Raw genomic sequence first — 19,815 nt, forward strand, 5'->3', positions numbered from 1 at the left:
TAGATCCAGGGCTGAAATAGACTGACTGGCTAATTTAAAAAGAATGTGCGTGTACCCATAAGCATACGTTTCAGCACGCAAGCAGAGATACTGTTATAGTTAGTGAGGTTTGGGTGGACCCTTGGACACTGTGGCAGCTGACCACGCCCACGGGGGGAAGTCCCGTGAGGGGCCACAGGTCAGGCTCAGCTCTGGACACACAAACACAGAAGATAGTTCTTTATTTAGACAGTTTGAGAAGCCACCAGAGGTGGCAGTAGTGAGTAGAAGATGTAGCCGGCTGGGCTACTATTCCCCAGAGCGCTGGAACAGTGGTTCCTCCAGTAGCAGTGCTGTAGTGGAGAGAACTGAGAAAGTGAGTACAATAGAACATTCACAGAGTCCCAAATATGGAGAAGCCCCAAGATAGGGAGAGCTGGCCCTCGAGGAGCGAGTACCAGATCCCTGGAGGTAGAGAGACTTGTTGGCAATGTACTCACACAGCAGTTCCACGTAAGAGATGGCACTGGCGCTGGAACGGAGGCAGGCCCTCGAAGAGCGAGTACCTGGTTCCAGGGAGACAGCTCTGAGGAGTAGATGATAGTAGTACTCACTGATGGTGTCTGTAGCGAATTCTTCCAAGTAGAAGAGGAGATAGATGCAGGCAGCGGGTCAGGGAACATGTGCCCTCGAGGAGCGAGTACCGGTTACCTGATAGCGACCTGAAAGAAGCAAAGAGGCCCCCGAGGAGCGGGTACCCCGTTAGCAGAAAGAGTCCAATGGAAGTTGGAAGGCAGAGTAGCTGAGTACGGAGAGCGAATCCTATCCGTAAGAACACCCTTGCTAACTCAACGGCTAACAATAAACTGTAGGCTTAAATATCCGGGCAGCGTGACGTCATCATAGGGGGACACCCCTGAGGAACGCGCCAATGAGGAAATAAGAATGAGGGCTACGCGGCGCGCGCGCCCTAAGGTACCTGAAGAGCATGGCGGGAGGCAGTGCCCAAGCCGGTCCGGGGACGCCGGAGAGGACGGCAGGCGGACGCCGCAGCAGCCAGGCATCCGTGAAGAGCAGGAGGAGTTGCAAAAAAGGAAAGGTAGGTGAAGTGAAGCCATCGGGAAGCGACGGTCGCAACAGATACGCTGCAATTTTATATTGTGCACACACATACGCACATATCATTTACAATATCCCATCACGTGTATATGCGTGCGTGATCTTAAGAGGTGGCTCAGGCAAATGTTCCGCGTGTATTACCACCAGGGTTTTACCACCTTTTACGCATGTATGCTCACACAATGGAGGGGAGGGGGAAGAGTGACAGTGAGAGAATATGACACTGTATTTATCTACCACTGTAAGAGGGGCACTTTCAACTCAGGGTAGGATTGGGGGGGGGGGGGGGTGCGGTGTTATATTGGTGTACTACGGACCCTTGCAACCTGGCCATGAGGGAGAGAATAAAGGAACAGGTAAACGTAAATTGGTTATTTACTCTCAGACTAGGGGGCCTCCATGAAGTTAGCAAGTAGCTCATTTAAAGCAAAGCAGAGAAAATTCTTTTTCACTCAATGCATAATTAAGCTCTGGAATTAATTACCAGAGGATGTGGTAACAGAAGTTAGTGTAACTGGGTTTAAAAAAGGTTTTGATAAGGTACTTATGATTCAAACCCATTCTGAGCTGAAAGTGCCCCTCTTACAGTGGTAGATATATAGTGTCATATTTGCTCTCTCTCTCTCTCTATTTCTCTCTCTCAAACCCCCCCGCCCCCCCATACATACAGTAGTTCAGTAGTCTTGAAAATCTCCAGACATTCCTCATCAGGACTAGCAGTAGTTATTTGAATAACACACTGCCACACACAATGGTCAGCTTTTCTAAAATCCGGCAATACGTGTAACTCTTCACCCCACCCAGGAATATCCATGCTCCGCCCCCTTTTAAAATCTATCTGTGATTGATTTGTGAAGGAGACTTTGTGTCCCGTGGACTCCTAGAAAAGACCCCAGCCCAGAGGTTACACATGTTTGATAAAAAGTCTAATTTACAAAATGCTTTCAACAAGAAGGTACAAGCAGCCTCCCCTTCTCTCTGAGGGTATCTTCTCCTTAGCATATTTTAATTTCCCATCCTCACAATGGGCATCGGCTTCCACCCACGATTTGTTCTACAAAAGAGGCAAATCTACTTGAGACTGAAGGAAGAGGCTACTGTCCTTCCAAACAATAATCCCACTTGTGTTTGAATTCATAGACTTTAATAAGTCATAACATTATCTTTTCTGTGGCGATAATGTGATTTGGTCACTCATGCATGTGTATGAAAGCTGTTTTAATATATTTGTGTTATCTTTCCTAGAAATGTGTCAGTCATGCAGCTCAGTACACAAAGAAATTCTTTGAAAATCTAAACTAGCATCAGATGAAATGTCTCCTTTTTTTCAAATTCCTTCTGTTATTATTAATATTTTTATTTTTTTTTTCTGGTCATTTTAACTTTGTTAAAACATCACTTGAAAGGTTGCAGCTCTGGAGAATTAGAACAACTTGAGAGGGTACATTTCTGTTGTTTAAAATCTCAAGAGGGATAACCCTGTGTCTGGCCAACAGAAAGGGCATTGCGCATGCTGATATTTGAAAGGGAACAGTAATTTACTTTAACAGCAATGAAGGTTTTGCCTGGTCTCCATGGTTACGGCAGACCTTTGCTCCAAGCAGGAGCGAGACAGCTGCTCGGCGTACCTTTTCATCTGTTTCATTAGTCCAAAGTCGATGGAATAAGGTCTTTCTAGATTTGATTTTCTTATTACCAGAAAACACTGCTGTACCCACTGAAAAAAAAAAGTGGTTTCCAACCTTTTTTATGTTGTGGCATCCCCAGCACAGGCTTCACTTCAATGTAGCACAACACCACCTTCATCGTTATCACCACCTCTCCTCCTCCCTTTCCTCTCTGCCTACCCCCTGGCATCATCAACCTTACCTTCCCCATACTCCTCCACTCTCTGGCATCATCACTTACCCTCTGGTACCATCACCTTCTCTTTCCATTCCCCCACCCCTGACACCATCGCCTCCTCTTCCCTGCCTTCTTCCTCCATTCCCCAGCATCATCATCAGCTTCTTTTCCCTCTCCCCCATCAGCATCTTCACCTTCTCCTTCACGCTCCCCCATCATCATCCTCACTTTCTATTCCCTCTCCCTTGGCATCATCATATTCTTTTCTTCCCTTTCCCTCCTCCCCTCCCCCGGTGTCATCACCTTTTTCCCTTTCTGCTTCCTCCACTTCCTGGCATCATCATCATCACCTTCTCCTCTCTTCCTTTTCCCCTCACATTCCCAGCATTATCATCATCATCATCACCTGCTCTTCCCTGCCCTCTCCCACCACCCCCTGCCATCGTCATCACCTTCCTTCTCCCTTTACCCTTCTCCCCCAACCCTGACATCATCTCCTTCCCCCACCCACATCCTTCTCCTACACCCCATGGCATCATCATCACCTTCCTTCTTTCTTCACCATTCTCCCCCTTCCCCTCTATCCCCTGGCATTATCACCTTTAATCTCGCCCACCCCAAGCATCATCACTTTTCCCTCCTTCCCTCTCCCTCCACCCCCCTGGCATCAACACCTTCTCTTCTCTTCCCTTTCCTCCCCTCTCCCCCAGCATCATCATCACTTTCTCTTCTTTTCCCCTGGCATCATCACCCTCCTTTTCCTCCCTACCCCCCCCCCCCCCCACCTCTGGCACCATCATATTTGCTTCCTTCTCCCATCACCTCCTATTATCATCATCATCATCTTCTTTCTCTGTCCATCCCCCTTTACCACCACTCCCCCCCCCCCCCCCCCAGCATCAACATCTGTCTCCCTCTGGCATCATCACTTTCTGTTCCCTTCCCTCTCCCTCTGTCCCCCGGCATCTTCACCTTCCCTTCCATTTCCCCCACAACCCTGGCATCATCACCTTCCCTTCCCTCTTTCTCAGCCTCTGGCACCATCACTTCCCCTCCCTTTTCCCTTTTCTCCTGGAATGAACAGAAATCCGAGCAGCGTTTACCTGCTGCTGTTTCTTCCCCCTCTGCCGGCTTCCCTCAGCATGTGGAACACATGAGGCCAGTGGGCCTAGCAAGACTGCAGAGCCCCCCCCCCCCTCCTCCCCCCGCCTTGCTTTTTCAATTGCAGAGGGAAGCAGAAGAGGGGGAAGTAGGCAGAATCAGCAGATAGGCAACTGCTCAACAACCACCTCCCGCCAACCCCACCACAATGGTGAGAGGACCATCCTGCAGGCCGGGAAGGAGACTGCTGACACCTCAGCTTTTCCCATCGGGCTCTTCTCACAGCACATCTACTCTTCGGCTGTGACTCACCGGTTGGGGAACACAGTCGTAGGGTATTTACAACCACTGCCATAGGGCGTTATTTTTTTTTTGTCCCGGATTGACATTAATGTTTTCTAAAGATGGCGTTGTATATGAGCTTAGGAGTCCATGAGGTTCCGATCTTCTTCCTGAAAGAAGAATCCAGTTTTCTTTAAGGCCAGCATGGATACTGGAGCCCTGCTGTGTCATAAGGTTGCAAAGAAAGAACAAAATTTGCATCTAGGTTTGATATGGCAGCTGAAGATGGAATGAGTCATTAATTTAATGTCCATCAAAGATAAATGGAAGAGATACAGTTATTCAATTTACAACGTGCAGGAACATCATTCAAAAGCTTCAAAATAAGAATGACTAAAAACACAACATATTTAGGGGGCTCCATATACCTACATGTACAATATGGGGGAGGGGGGTGTGAGTGTGTGTTGTGTTTTTTTTTCATCAGGCTGGTTCAAGGTCTGATATAATCACATACATTTATACTGTATTCAAGAGGCTATAGCAAATTGAACTTCCAATGGAAGGACAGTACAGCTCAAAAACAACAAGTAACTTGACTTCCATACTTGGCTGACTGTTTCCCAGGAGCTTGCATTATTATAAAGTAGATAATTAACAGATAGTGTAGCAAATAGTTGTCTTGTATCAATGTAATAATAAGATTGAAAAGTTCCAACTGCAGATTAAAAAAGGAGCCATGTATGAATATAAACAAGGAGGGGTACATTTTCAAACCTACACGTGGGCGTACATGTGCGCACTCTACCCGGCGCGCACACATGTACGCCCGATGTTATAAAATCGGGGGTTGGCACACGCAAGGGGGTGCACATTAGTACATCCTGTGCACGCTGACGCCCGTGGCCTTCCCCCGTTCCCTTCCCACTATTCTAACCTTCCCACCCCTTCCCCTAACCTTTCCACCCCCTAGCCCTATTCTAACCCCCCGACCTCTATGTTACCTTTTGCACCTGCCTCCGGGCAGGCACAAGTTGCGCACACCGGCAGCCTGCTGGCACGCAATCCTCTGACACAGAGGCAAATGGCCGCTGTGCCGGGGGTCTCTGGCCCCACCCCACCCCGCTTGCCCCCACCCTGCCCCCGGACTGCCCTTTTTTTTAAAGCCCCAGGACTTAGACGTGTCCTGGGGATTTACGCACATCGCCAGGCCTTTATAAAATAGGCCCGGCACGCGTAGCCCGATTTATGCGTGTAGAGGTTTTAAAATCCGGCCCGTAATGTCTAGTTCAAGTCCAATACACAGAATCTTGAGTCTCAAGTGTTATAATAGACTCAGATTCCTCCTCATAATTACATCTGATCCATGGTTTAATAAGTGTTGTCCAACAATGTTCAGTCCAAGCGGTAACTGATCACTGCTGGGCCGAATCAATAGAATTCTAGGATTACAACCTTCATCCCAGATCAGAATAGTTCAGTACTATCCCATCACTGGATTCTATTTACTAAGTCCATCAAGTGTTGATTTCTAGCAATAGATGTTCTTATCTGTCACACAACCTCTAGAGTCCTCAGACATGACACGTCCAGGAAAATTGTTTTATTAGTTTTTCCAATAGCACAGATTTAATTTCTCCTTGTGAGCAAAATGGTTCTAATTCCAGTCTACAAAATCTGGGTTCAACCAGCAGATCTATCCACAGCCCACATTGCCCAATCATCCATCAGAACAGAAAGCAAAACAATATTCCCTTTCTCAACAACTTTCTTACTATCCCTCTTCCTTCCAGCCCTATTAAGGGTCGATTTTAAAAGCCTAGCACGCGCAAATCCTGGGAGATAAGCACGTGATCAGGCCCTCATTCTTATTTCCTCATTGGCGCGTTCCTCAGGGGCGTCCCCCTGTGATGACATCACGCTGTCCGGATATTTACGCCTACAGTTTATTGCTAGCCGTTGAGTTAGCAAGGGGAATTCTTACGGATGGGATTCACTCTCCACACCCAGCTACTCTGCCTTTCCAACTTCTATTGGACCATTTCTGGTAACGGGGTACCTGCTCCTTGGGGGCCTCTTTTGCTTCTTTCAGGTCGCTATCAGGTAACCGGTACTCGCTCCTCGAGGGCCCATGTTCCCTGATCCGCTGCCTGCATCTCCTCTTCTACTTGGAATAATTCGCTACAGACGCCATCAGTGAGTACTACTATCATCTAGTATCTACTCCTCAGAGCTGTCTCCCTGGAACCAGGTACTCGCTCTTTGAGGGCCTGCCTCCGTTCCAGCGCCAGTGCCATCTCCTATATGGAACCGCTGTGTGAGTACTTTGCCAACGGATCTCTCTGCTCCCAGGGATCTGGTACTCGCTTCTCCATACTTGGGACTCTGTGAGTGTTCTATTGTACTCATTTTCTCAGTTTGCTCCACTACAGCACTGCTACCGGAGGAACCGCTGTTCCAGCGTCCTGGGGAATACTAGCCCAGCCGGCTACATCTTCTACTCACTACTGCCACCTCTGGTGGCTTCTCAAACTGTCTAAATAAAGAAATATCTTTGTGTGTCCAGAGCTGAGCCTGACCTGTGGCCCCTCACAGGACTTCCCCCCGTGGGTGTGGTCAGCTGCCACAGTGTCCAAGGGTCCACCCAAACTTCACTAATTATAACACCAGCTTCAGACCCCTCCTTTCCAGACAGTCTCCAAACCCCCCCCCCCCCAACCAGCCTTAGAAGCCCCCTGCCAATGGAGCCTCCATCCCCTGCCTCCATCCCTTATCTCATGCAGTCTCTCCTACTGTCCCCAAAATGCGTACCACCAGCCTGACACCAAATGGTTCTCCGCATGCTCTCTCATACTAATCTGCATGTCTTGTGAGACCAGTGCAAGCATGTAGAGTCACACAGGATTAGGCTGGCAGTTAGCACTTCCGGGATGGACTGGTTAAAAAGCTGGTCACAGGACCTTGGGTGGCCCATCCCATTCCAATGCCTATGATTCTGACACTTCTGTTTGAGAAATGTCTTAGTAATAGAAATTGAGCACAGAAAAACTCTTGCTCTTTTCCTTCTGGCTCTCTCCTTAGGAGTCCAGAGTTCAAAGTCAGATGGAATTTGAAGCTTGGAAGATAAACGTATCCCAGAAATGTTAAATGATCTCATCCCAGAGTAAGGATTCTTCCTTGCATTTTCAGTGGAGAAGGAAATATCATCGGCTTTATTCAGGTTACAAAAGAGTAGGGATGTGAATCGTTTTTGAACGATTAAAATTATCGTCAGATAATTTAAAAATCGTCCAAAATCGTTAGAGTGCACGATACAATACAAATGCCCACGATTTATCGTCAGGGGCATTTGTATTGTATCGTTAAATAGGGGGTGGGAAAACCAGCACACCAAAAAAACCCTAACACCCACCCCGAACCTTTAAAACAAACCCCCACCCTCCCGAACCCCCCCAAAATGTTTTAAATGACCTGGGGTCCCGGCGCGATGATCCTGGCGCAATGTCCCGCTCTCTGCCCACGGCTGCTGTGAAGAGAAATGGCGCCGGTGGCCCTTTGCCCTTATCATGTGACAGGGCAAAGGTAGCGCCGGCGCCATTTTGATTCCTAGCTCCCGACGTCACACGTCCAGGAGATCGCTCCCGGACCCCCGCTGGACCCCCAGGGACTTTTGGCCAGCTTGGGGGGGCCTCCTGACCCCCACAAGACATGCCAAAAGTCCAGCGGGGGTCCAGGAACGACCTCCTAAACTCGAATCGTTTTGCCGTACAGCAAAATGGCGCCGACCATACGGCATGGTCGGCGCCATTTTGCTGTACTGCAAAACGATTCGAGTTTAGGAGGTCGTTCCTGGACCCCCGCTGGACTTTTGGCAAGTCTTGTGGGGGTCAGGAGGCCCCCCCAAGCTGGCCAAAAGTCCCTGGGGGTCCAGCGGGGGTCCGGGAGCGATCTCCTACGCTCCTGACGTCGGGGGACAAAAAAACAAAATGGCGCCGGCGCTACCTTTGCCCTGCTGTCATATGACAGGGCAAAGGTAGCGCCGGCACCATTTCTACAACGCACCGGAGGTCCGAGAATAAAAGATCACACCGGGACCCTCCCTCTGGACCCCAGGTAATTTAAGGCATTTTGGGGGGGGTGAGGGAGGGTGAGGGATTTATTTTAAAGGGTCGAGGTGGGTTTTAGGGATGTTTTAGTGTGCCGGTTTTCCCGCCCTCCCCCGATTTACGATTTACACGATATTTTAAAAAACAAAACCGCGACGATAAGATTCCCTCCCCCCCCAGCCGAAATCGATCGTTAAGATGATCGATCACACGATTCACATCTCTACAAAAGAGGTATCCTTGCATATCAGGATATCCTGATATCGATCTGAGAGTCAAAAGAAGGCCACTGCTACTGATTGGTGAACTGTATTTATGTGACTGTATTTTTATTTTTTATTTTTTTACTGCTATGAATGTTGACAGAAGGTACCCATTCTACAAATAATTACCATTTCACAAGTACTTCAGTAAGCTTTTAAAATTTTTGAACAAGCTCAAACCTGTTTGGCTATGTGGTTTGTTACTGAAGGTGCAGAAAAAGTCCAAAGCCTTAAGCAAATCTTCCACCCCTCCCCCGACCCATTGGTAGAACCCTCCAGAGCCCTGTGGAGTGCATGGACACCCTCACAGCTTGCATGTATCCTAGAATCATCACCATTACCTACCAGTGCTTTGGTTTACCTAGATGTAACTGAGTATGCCTTCTCCCTTCTTGTCCTTGGCAAATTTCAAGTAATATAGGTATTACAGATGTCCTGCCAATCCATCTGCCCTAGAGATGGCTGAATTCCTAAAGTATTTAGCTGTGAAGTGTGGCCAGATCCAGTTTGGTTGAAATATATTTTAAAAATGCAAATTATTTTTACTGTTAATATATTGACGGAAGAGAGACTCCTACTTGATTTGAATGAAACAGTTACCAACAAGGGCCCTGAACTTGGTGGTTGATGAAACAGATAAGTATGGGAAAATAAGTGTGGGAGCTTGCTGGGCAGACTAGATGGGCCGATTGGTCTTTTTCTGCCGTCATTTCTATGTTTCTATGTTACTTATCAAGTGTAATCCCTTTGACAGTTGAATCCGGATATCAGTTCCAGAGGCCTTACCTCAAATTTCGATTTTAGATGGAATACTGTTATTATACCATCAGATGTAATTCCAGGGTTTCCTGCATGAGGGGAAAGATGTCTTTCAAGGTCCTTCACATTGCTGTGGGTACCTTCTACTTTAAAGTGTTTGCACACAGCAGTGATGATAACAGCACAGATAAGCATTAAAGTAATTACTCAATGAAACACATGAGGGTTTTGGTGGTTTCCAATTTAAACCTTTGCTCTGGATTGTCACTGTTTACAAAGGCACACAAAAGGATTTATAACTGGGACTCTCTTGATATTTCTCACTCCCCTCTCTTTGATCCCCAAGGTGGGGGTCCTTTCGCTGGGGGTGAAGGCAGACCTTCTTGGCACAGGCAGTAATGTGTGTGTGTGATACCATAACTCTTAGGGACAGGTACACTTGCAAACCAGGCACGACTCAAAGGTGGAAAAATACAAAACATGGAAAAACTTGAATCAGGATCTCTTCTCACTACTGGGTGCTGCGACCTCCTCTTATGCTGGTCGAAAAGATACACAGTCCCTCCTGACCACCCTGGGGAGGGGATAGAGCCTGCCAGGAATGAGCAGGTGAGAAATGCAGAAAGCAGAAAACTGTAAAAACTTCTTACTATCCCTCTTCCTTCCAGCCCTAATAAGGGGCGATTTTAAAAGCCTAGCACGCGCAAATCCTGGGAGTTAAGCACGTGATCAGGCCCCGCGCACCGAGTGCATTTTCCAAGCGGCCCGGCCACTCGCGTATCTCCCAGTATGCCCGGAAGTGCTGGGCTTTTAAAAAGGGGAGTGCTGGGGGTAGGGTCTGGCCGGGGGGCCGGCCGGGACAGTGCCATTAAGCACTGTCTCACTAAAGCGCGAGCCGGCAGCTGGCTGGCACTCGGAAGCTACCACTGCTCTAGAGAGCAAGTAAGAAGCCAACAAATTTAAAAAAGGTAGTTTGGGGGGGGGGGAGATTTAGAGGTCGGGGAGAAGAGGGGAAGAGGGAGGAAGGATAGGTAGGGGAGGAAGGGACTGGGAGAGAACTGGGAAGGAAATGGGGAAGGCCCGATCTCGTTGCCGTGCACGTCAAACAAAATCCCCACCCAAAATCCCCACTCGCACGCACATGCATGCGCCAATATGATATCGGCGCATCCTTTTTAAAATGTACCTTCTAAGGAACTGGAAAGACATCTGTCTCTCTTCTCCTTTGTCAGACTTTTGATCTAACTCGGGGAACACACATGATATGCATCCTTCCATTCTGAAAGCAAACTAATTCCTAAATTCTCAAGCTACAATGTTTTCTTATAGGAGGGGGTCCCACTATCATGGAGAAGGGGTGTTACCACGATAGTGGGGCCCCTCGCCTGAAAACACATTACGGCTCGATGGCACGTTCTTTTGTTACGGCCAAACACCGCAACACAAAAGACCGTGGCAAGTGGCCCTTTAACAAGATGGCGGCCCCAACCTCACAGGGCCACCATCATCTTAAAGGGCCGTTAGCCACCCAAAAAATAAACCACGGCCAAACGGGGAGGTTGAGTGGGGGGTCTTTGCTGACCCCTGTTTCAACCCAGGGCCTCCGGTCGAGGTGCCCCCAACTCCTCCAAAATAAAAATAAAGTTTAAAATATGTGTGTGGCAGGATCCCCACTCCCCAGGCCCCCTGATAGACTGATTCCCCCCTCCCCCTCTTCCCTGGCCCCCCCAATAGAGTGATTCCCCAATCCCCCTTCGTCCCTGGCACCCCTGATAGACTGATTCCCCTATCCCCCTTCCCCTCCCTTGGGCCCTCTGATAGAATGATTCCCCCTCCCCTTCCCTCAGCCCCCCTGATAGAATGATTCCCCCTCCCTCTCCCTCTCCCTCTCTCTCTCTCTCTCTCCCTCTTCCTCTCCTTCCTTCCTTATAATCAATCCTGCATCAGGGATGGGTGCACCTTTGCACCCATCCCGGTTTTTGCCATTTTCCAAAATGATGCCAAGCTCACCTTGCCCCAGCCATGTAACTGGAGTAAGATCCAGGGATTAGGCCATGTAGTGGGGAGAGGGGGATCTGTCTATCAGGGGAATGGAGGTGGGGAGAGGGGCCTGTTTATTAGGAGCCAGGGCAAGGGCGAAGGGATCTATCGGGGAGTCTGGAGGGGAGGGGGGCCACTACATGCATATTGTAAACTTTATTTTTATTTTGGAAGAGTCAGGGCTGTCTCAACCAGCAGCCCTGTGTTGAAACGGGGATCAGCAATGACCCCCGCTCAACCTCCATGTTTGGTCATGGTTTATTTTTTCTTTTTTCAATGCCTTTTTAAATGTGCAGCAGGAGCCTTGGGACCCGCATTAGGGTCCCGGGGATCCTTCCACACATCTAGTACGTAACAGGGAGGTGTTGTTATTTTGTCACTGCTGACCACCTTCTCGGTTGGCTGCGATAAAATATTTGCATCGCATTGCCTAGTAATAACCTTCTTTTATGCATTTCCATTATTCATGGATGCAAATTGCATGCAAAGAAGGTCATTGTGATAGGGGAGTGTATCTGGGCGGGGACATGCAAAGTATCATGCGCTATCGCCAGGATAGTGCACTATGGTGCCAATATTGCATGATAATTGTGATATAATGTGCGCTAGAGCCTTATCACACCATAAAGTCCTAATGCAATTTAATGAATGTCTCTGTAAATCTGCCCCAACTTTATCTAGACTAACTCCCCTTGTGCCTAAAGACTTCCGATTCCAGACAACCTCTGGGAGAGGTGCTTTAATGAATGGTATGTTCTTCTGCAGCTGTCTACCCAAGGGCTGGGAGCTAGGGACAAGATTTCTTACGCTTTACTAATAAGGTGTAAAGGAATGATTTAAAGTCTTTTCAGCTGATGAATTCTCTTTTATGAAGGTACAAGTGCTTTTAGTAAGTTTGTGACTTCTTACAGTCTTTTATATAGCATATGGTATTATAGTGAAACTGATTTAGTTATTAACTTATTGATTTCTTCCCTTCTATTGGATATAGGTCAAGTTGATGGCTTGACCTATAGGTCAAAGATGGAATTTATATTACACAAATCATTTATCGCCTACTTCCTCCATGTTTTTGAAGGGTTTTATCTATAAATTCCATGTATATCTAATATGACAGATATACAATTTGCCCATTGAGGTCATTATTTATTTATTTATTTAGCATTTTTATATACCGACTTTCCAATAACAGAATTACTGATCAATTCGGTTTACATTTTAACAGAACAATAACATTGACAAGTAAATGTCTTACAAAGAACAGGTCGATATAACTTGGATAAGTAAATATGGGGTTAACCAGTAAAGATACATTGCCTAATATAGGTATAAGTAAAAGATACAGTGCCTAATGTAGGTTAAATAAACAGTTGCTAATTATAAGGGGAGGCCTAAGTTAAATAAACAGTTGCTAATTATAAGACTAGGTCATTAATTAGGAAAGAGGATTTTAGGGAGGTTGTACAAGTGCTAGTCTTGAATCAGCTAGACTATTGCAGTTCCTTGTACGGATGATTATGAAAGAACCTTTTACGAGTATTACAACTGCTTTAAAATGCAGCAGTGAGGGTGATTATAAGAAGTGGTTACCGGGAAAGGATAACCCTTCCAGGATGAAAGAGCTGCACCGGTTTCCTACACAACAGAGAATTAAGATTTTAGCATTAGTTTATCATATAATTTTTAATAAAGTAGCCTTTCAGGTTCATTGGCGGTTTATTCACCTTCCCATGTACTCCATTCTTCTGGACAGAACCTACTCTCCATTCTGTTATTCATCAGATTTAGACTGCGAGAAACCAAAGCCAAGTTATTTTTGTTGTGCATCCAACATTGTGGAATGCACTTTTGGATGATGTAAGAAAGGATACAGATTACTTATGATTTCGGAAAAAGTAAAAATCACATTTTTAAACACGTTTTTATTAATATTAAGGTTTTACTTTTTGTATATCACTTTTTGTATGCTTTTTAATGAATGTTAGCGTTGTCTAAATAAATAAATAAATAAATAAATAAATAAATAAATAAATAAACAAACAAATAAATAAATAAATGGATAGATAGATAAATAAATAAATAATAATAGGACAATCAGATCTGTTTCTAGATAGCAGGAATAGAATAGCTAGCCAATACTTTTTTATCATTTCTGAACATTTCCTTTTAGAAACACTGTACCAACTTATTGCATGCTAGCTATTATATATGCATGCCACTTGCTTAATTTTTTTATCATATATATGCCAAACGCTTTTCAATATTTAGGAGGCTACAACTCACACACATTTAAGAAACAACTTTGCTTATGTACAGACAATCACATTTTCTGTAATATTCAATGAGATTATTCAAGCCAGTGTTGCTCCTGCCACTGATAGCACAAGGATGATGTCAAAAGGTTTGTCTTGTCTCATTTGTTTGGTTCTTGTAAGATTTTGACAACTGGGAATGGGAGTACACTCAAAGAAACTGGGAAACCAGTTTATACCTTTTATCCTGTGCTATGATTAAATCTCAGCATACAAAAGGGGTGTTCTTTCAGGAAGTAACAAGCAAATGGGATGGTATTTAGGAATGAGCAAAATTTTACACCCAAATTCAAATTTTTGACAGATTTGTGCTTACTTTTTGATAATGCATCCATAGATATAAGTAAGCAAAATGTGTTCAACCGTTCTGTAGATATGTATTCTTCAAATAAAGGAATTCAATTCTAAAAAAGAAATTAGAAGAGACTGGAAAAATTGTTGTCAATATCCTGTCATGCCAGGACTACATGAAGGTTGTGAAATTAGTCTTGTGATTGAATTTGCCCTAATATCTACAAATGAATTAGTCAGAATTTGGCATTTTGGTTTGAAAATTTAATTATGTAGTCTGTTTGAAGTTGTTTTAATATGTTATATGATTGTTGTATGTATTAAAATATTGTATTTTATGTTTTATGTTACTGTAATCAGCCTTGGGCCTTTTTATGGAAAGGTAGACATAAAATCAACGTAAACAAAAATAAATACAATATTCATCCAGCCCTATGGCCATTGTAGTCAATTGGTTCAAACACAGAGCTTTGAAAGCAGGAAACCCAGATTAGTCCATCAAATCACACTTCCTAAGTATGTTTTTTATTCACTGAAACTTAATTGCTTACATATCAGTATTCCTTTTTTTTTTCTCATTTAAAGTTTTTATTGAAACTTTCACAATATCAGAATCACAAGGCAACTAGCATAATAACAGGGATATAACAAAGCAGTGAAAACAGTGAAAACAGTGTATACAGCTCTACAAAAGGAAAGGTATATCCAAGCGCAACACATAATACCAAAGCATGCCCTGTGATACAGAACATAAATCAGTATTCCTACTTGAATATAACATTTTAAATGTGATGTTATTCTTTTTCTATAGGCTTTTAACAGTGTTGCTACAACAGTCAACTCTGAGTGAAATTAACCATCAAGATAATGAGGTAAGCAAATTATTCTAGCTTCATCATCAGAACTTTACTACAGGTGAAAGGTGGAATAAACTTGCAGTATGTACAACCTGTTACACTTTTACTTCAGATGTAGCAGCAGATTTATTTATTTAAGATATTTCTATTCCACTTTTTTAAATAATATTCTGCAAGGCAGATTACAAAATACACATGAAATATCACAATACAACAAACACCAAAATTAAAACTACAAAAGTTACATTAAAAATACTTAAATTAAGTGTATACATTTAAAATCAGTTAAAAGTCTTAACACAAAAGGAGATCTGCTCAGTTGCTAGAAGGAAAAGCTTCTGAAATTGCAATCAAAGTCCTTGAAGGACAGGATCACAGTTGATTTTATCAGTTGAGCATAAGACCCGAGTCAGGAAATAATAGGAGAAAAGGTTCTTCAAATTCATCCTGTCATCCTGTAATGCTATAAAAAATAGCATAAACATCTTTAATTTTGATCTAACAGCTATAGGGAGCCAATGTAAATTCTGCAAGATAGGAATAATGTGCTTTCTACTTCCACAGCCGACAGCAGAATTCTCAACAGTTTGAAGCCCTTTAACATATTTTTGGAGTAGACCAAAATAAACAGTATTACAGTAATGCAAGGCAGACAAAAACCAATGCTCGAGCAACTGATTGGAAGTCTTCTTGATTTCAGGTATTCCTAAGATGCCTCACGCAAAGTTTACAAAAGTCTGGCTTTAAACCTGTCATGACCTGTGGTTTCAAAGGAAGCTTAGAATCTAAGATAACACCGAAGTCTTGTGCTTCAGTTAAAAATGGAAAGGTCTGGCACTTGATTTATAACTGCTGTGTGTTCTCAGGAACAGGCATTTGACCCACCCAGAATACGTCAGTTCTCGCTATATTCAAAACAAGTTCATAAGTGGACATCCTGTTTTCTATCAAGTATATACAAACTGTCAACTATAGTAACATAGCATGGATAGATGTAGCTATGGGAAAGATAAGTTGGATATCATCTACTTAAAATCTATACTGAATTACATGGGCAGTGCTGTTTCCCCAATGGGGCCAAATATAAGTTGAACAAGATAAAAGATAATGCTAAGCCCTAAGGAACTCCCAAAGTGGTGAACTTAGAAACTAACAGGTTCCCACACACCTTAATCTGCTGAGCGCAGGCAGTAAAAATTGAACTAAACCAGTTTAGAATGAAACCTCCAATGCCAATCGCAGGAAATCTAGTTAAAAGAATCCGACAAAGAGTGTCAAATGATATATCCAGAAATGCCACAATTGCTGCTCTGCCTTTATCTATTTCACCCAATAAAGTATCGACAACTGAGACTATCAAGGTCTCTGTTTTATGATTCACCCTAAAACCACATTGGTGAGGATCTAAAATGCAATGATCAGCCATAAAATGTTTCAATTTATTGATCACACATTGGGATGCTTAACATGGGGAAACCCAAGATTCAGAATAAGGCAGTGTTAACATGCTTGTCCTCTCTTTGACATGCCCATAGTAATGATGCCATATTCCTCATCTCATTACATTAATAATTGGGTATTTAAGTCCAATGTAATACTGTTGTGAAAATCAACAGATAACTGACTTTATCATAGTAATGAAATGACAGCAGAAAAGGACCAAATGGTCCATCTAGTCTGCCCAGCAAGCTTATGGTAGCATCAGCTGCACCAACCAACCAAGCATCAGGGGATGGTATCTGCTGTGCCATACAAGTTACACCCATACTTAATTTCCCAAACCATTAACGTCAAGGCCCTTGTTGGTTACTGGCTGAGTCCAATTCCCCGTTATCTCTTATCTCTTGCCGTCCACCAAGCTAGGTGGAGAGAACATTGCACAAATCTCATCTTGGAGTGAGTTTCCTCACTCCAAAGGTCATCAAATCTTCAAAAGAGACCACTGTTCTGTTCGTACGTCTCACGTTGAATGTGAAAGTGGCCCCTAACCCCCTACACTAATACTTAAACCTCACCTCGAGTTACTAGGTGGGCCTCCCATAGGGATACAAATACCTGTCTAGGGAGGAGGCACAATGGCAAGGCACACACTCTCTCTCTCTCTCTCTCTCTCTCTCTCTCTCTCCCCCCCCCTGTAGTGTATGTGATCGCACAATGTAACACAAAAACCACATTAACTGCTGTTAGCGTGGTTTGTGGAGTTATCGCACATGGTAACTCCTTGGAAAATGAGGCTCCATGTCAGTTCATTTGGAAAATGAGATATATGAAGAGGGAGGTGGGAGGAAGAGATGGTCAGTTCTTTTGTGGGAAATTGGGTGGGGGTATCAGGTAGGATGATTGTGCTTTGTTTTTAAAGATTTTAACAGTTTTTAAGATTGCTTTAAAATGTTTATAAACCACTTTGAACAGTGTTTGCAATCTGATGAGGGCCGTATATAAAAATCATAAATGAAATAAAAAATATATATATATATATTCGTTCTTTCACTATGTATATATGTGTGTGTATATATATTATTTTTATATTATATATATATATATATATATATATACATACATAGTGAAAGAACAAAAATTAAGGCAAAAAACACTCACTAAAATATTCCAGAAAATTATATCACATATCCACTAAAAGACAGAGAACATTAATGAAAACTTTTTGAAAAGATATTTTTGTTTTTTATATAATATTTACTTTATATAGAAAATACAAACTCCATAATAGATTTTTGTTTTCTTTAGATGTGTTTTTCTTTTAAATTTTCCTGCTTTCATGTTTTTTTTCTTTTTATTTTGTTAGTGTGCACTAATTGAAACGAAACAAAAAAACTGATAAGCATCCCTAAGATATATATATATATTCCTGCCATATAGCTAAAAACCTTCTTTGATTTTTCCAAAGCATTCCACTGTAACTCAATGTAACCCTTTTCTTTGGAGGGGCATATGCTCCAAGGCAGGGCCGGTGGAAGCACTAGACGGACTAGGCACAACCAGTCAGGGGGTGGCATTGGCATGGTCTCTCCCTCTTCCTGCCCATGCAGGAATGCGCTGTGGCGTGTTCTCTTCCAGTTGCACAGGCAGGAAGAGGGAGAAACCATGCCAATGCCAGCGTAGGCGGGAATAAGAAGAGTGCGGTACTGTCCTGGGCCACGCTGCAAAGAGCAGCAGCAGCTAACCAGCATGGCCCCACTCACTCAGGAAGCCATAATGTTGGCCCCAGTTCCTGCTCAGTTGTAGGAAGCTGTGCATGAGGCAGAGAAGCGTCAGCTCCCACAGGCCTGTAGAAAGAGGAAGAGCAGCGGGGGCTGCAGGGGCTGAAAGACGAGGCTGTTGCTGTCGGCCTTGTGCTGCCAAGAGAGGGGCAGTGAGTGAGAGAGCATGTGTGTGTGTGTGTGTGTGTATGAGAGAGCATGTGTGTGTGTATGTATGAGAGGGCGTGTGTGTGTATGTATGAGAGAGAGAAAATAAAGTTTATGAGCAAAAATCCCTCTCCTTTCCCCCCACTAATCCACAACAATCTCAGGGCATCTGGAATTCAAAAGATCCCAGGTATGAACAGCAGGGGATTTTTTTTTAATCTTTATTAATTTTAATTATTGAGTGCTTTCTGATGTGTCTGTTTTGTTTTTTTTTAAATAGTTTATTGGTATTTGGAAAATTTGTATAACTTTCAAATTACTGGATGTTGTTCTGTTTGTCAGCTATTAGGAAATATTTATTCTTTTTATTAGAATGGTTTAACTCTATTGATGATTTATATCTCTTGATTTTATTGTTTATGTTCCATTATTATAAATGCATAATTTAATTTGTGTATAGGAAGGGTGTGACCTGGAAAGGGGGGGGGGGTACGTTTTGCCTAGGGCACCTAATAATCTTGCACTGGCCCTGCTCCAAGGGTACACAAATGTAATTTATATCTCTGTGGCTGTATTTCTTGTGACCTCGGAGGTGAGTCCTTTCTGGTGGGGAAGCTCTTGTTTGTGGCCCAGGTGGTGAGGTGCTTCCTTTATCAGTGTATTTCAGTCTAGCAGAAATGGTACTGTGATGATGTTTGTCTGGGGCAAAATACAGCAAGACACAGAGCTGGGTGTTCACAATAAAAGAGGTTACCTATTGTTTCCAAAATATAATCAATATCCAACTTATAAAAATAACTGAAAGTAAATCTGGATTTGTTCTCTCTCTCTCTGTGTGTACGTGGTGATGCCTCTGTTCTTGGGTGATTCCTAACACTCCTGCACTGAGTGTGTGAGAGGCCCAGTCTCTGGAAAAATCCTGTCCTGTGTGGGATCCCCTTAAAGCATAAAACAGTCCTACTTGAGTTCCAAGTTGTTTTCTTCTACCTATCCTGTGCCTGTATCCCAGGGGGGAGATCCAGTAGTGGGTCTTCAATGTTGATCCACTTCCTTCTTCCTGTAAACTCCATTCTTTGTGACCATCCAGAGAGAAGGTCTGAGGATGCCAGAGATCAGGCATTCTGCCCAGTCTCCACGTGAGAGGAAGGAAGAAGATTACAATTTCCTCTCAATAAAAAAGAGAAAAAAAAATGCTTTACTCAACAGTCCTGAAAACACTTCTGGCAGTGCTACTGTCACTGCATCCATTCTCTGACCTAGAAGGAAGCTGACAGATCTTCAGAGACTTGGCCTTCAGATATGGGGAATGGCCATCTCCAAAAGAAACCAGGCTACACTCCAGGAAAACAATTATCTGCATGAAAGATCTTCTTAATTAAAGTCTCTGCCTACTTGAGGTAGTCCCTTAACAAGCAGGTATTGCTCAAAAAGGATTTCCCTCCAAAAGTGTATTGAGTGAGGGAGTAGGCCTCACTCCAAAATAACAGAGAGAGGAG

General features: G+C 43.8%; 1 protein-coding gene across 1 annotated transcript in view; it reads left to right on the forward strand.

Moving 5' to 3' along the window:
* ANKRD55 (ankyrin repeat domain 55) overlaps positions 1-19,815 on the forward strand; it is a 142,152-nt gene that overhangs the window by 24,390 nt on the left and 97,947 nt on the right. Inside the window, exon 5 of the mRNA XM_029619627.1 lies at positions 14,909-14,969. Coding sequence (XP_029475487.1) covers positions 14,909-14,969 — 61 coding nt within the window. The remainder of the gene's footprint in view (positions 1-14,908; positions 14,970-19,815) is intronic.

The sequence above is a fragment of the Rhinatrema bivittatum genome, chromosome 1 (assembly GCF_901001135.1).
Source record: "Rhinatrema bivittatum chromosome 1, aRhiBiv1.1, whole genome shotgun sequence".
NCBI classification, from domain to species: Eukaryota; Metazoa; Chordata; class Amphibia; order Gymnophiona; family Rhinatrematidae; genus Rhinatrema; species Rhinatrema bivittatum.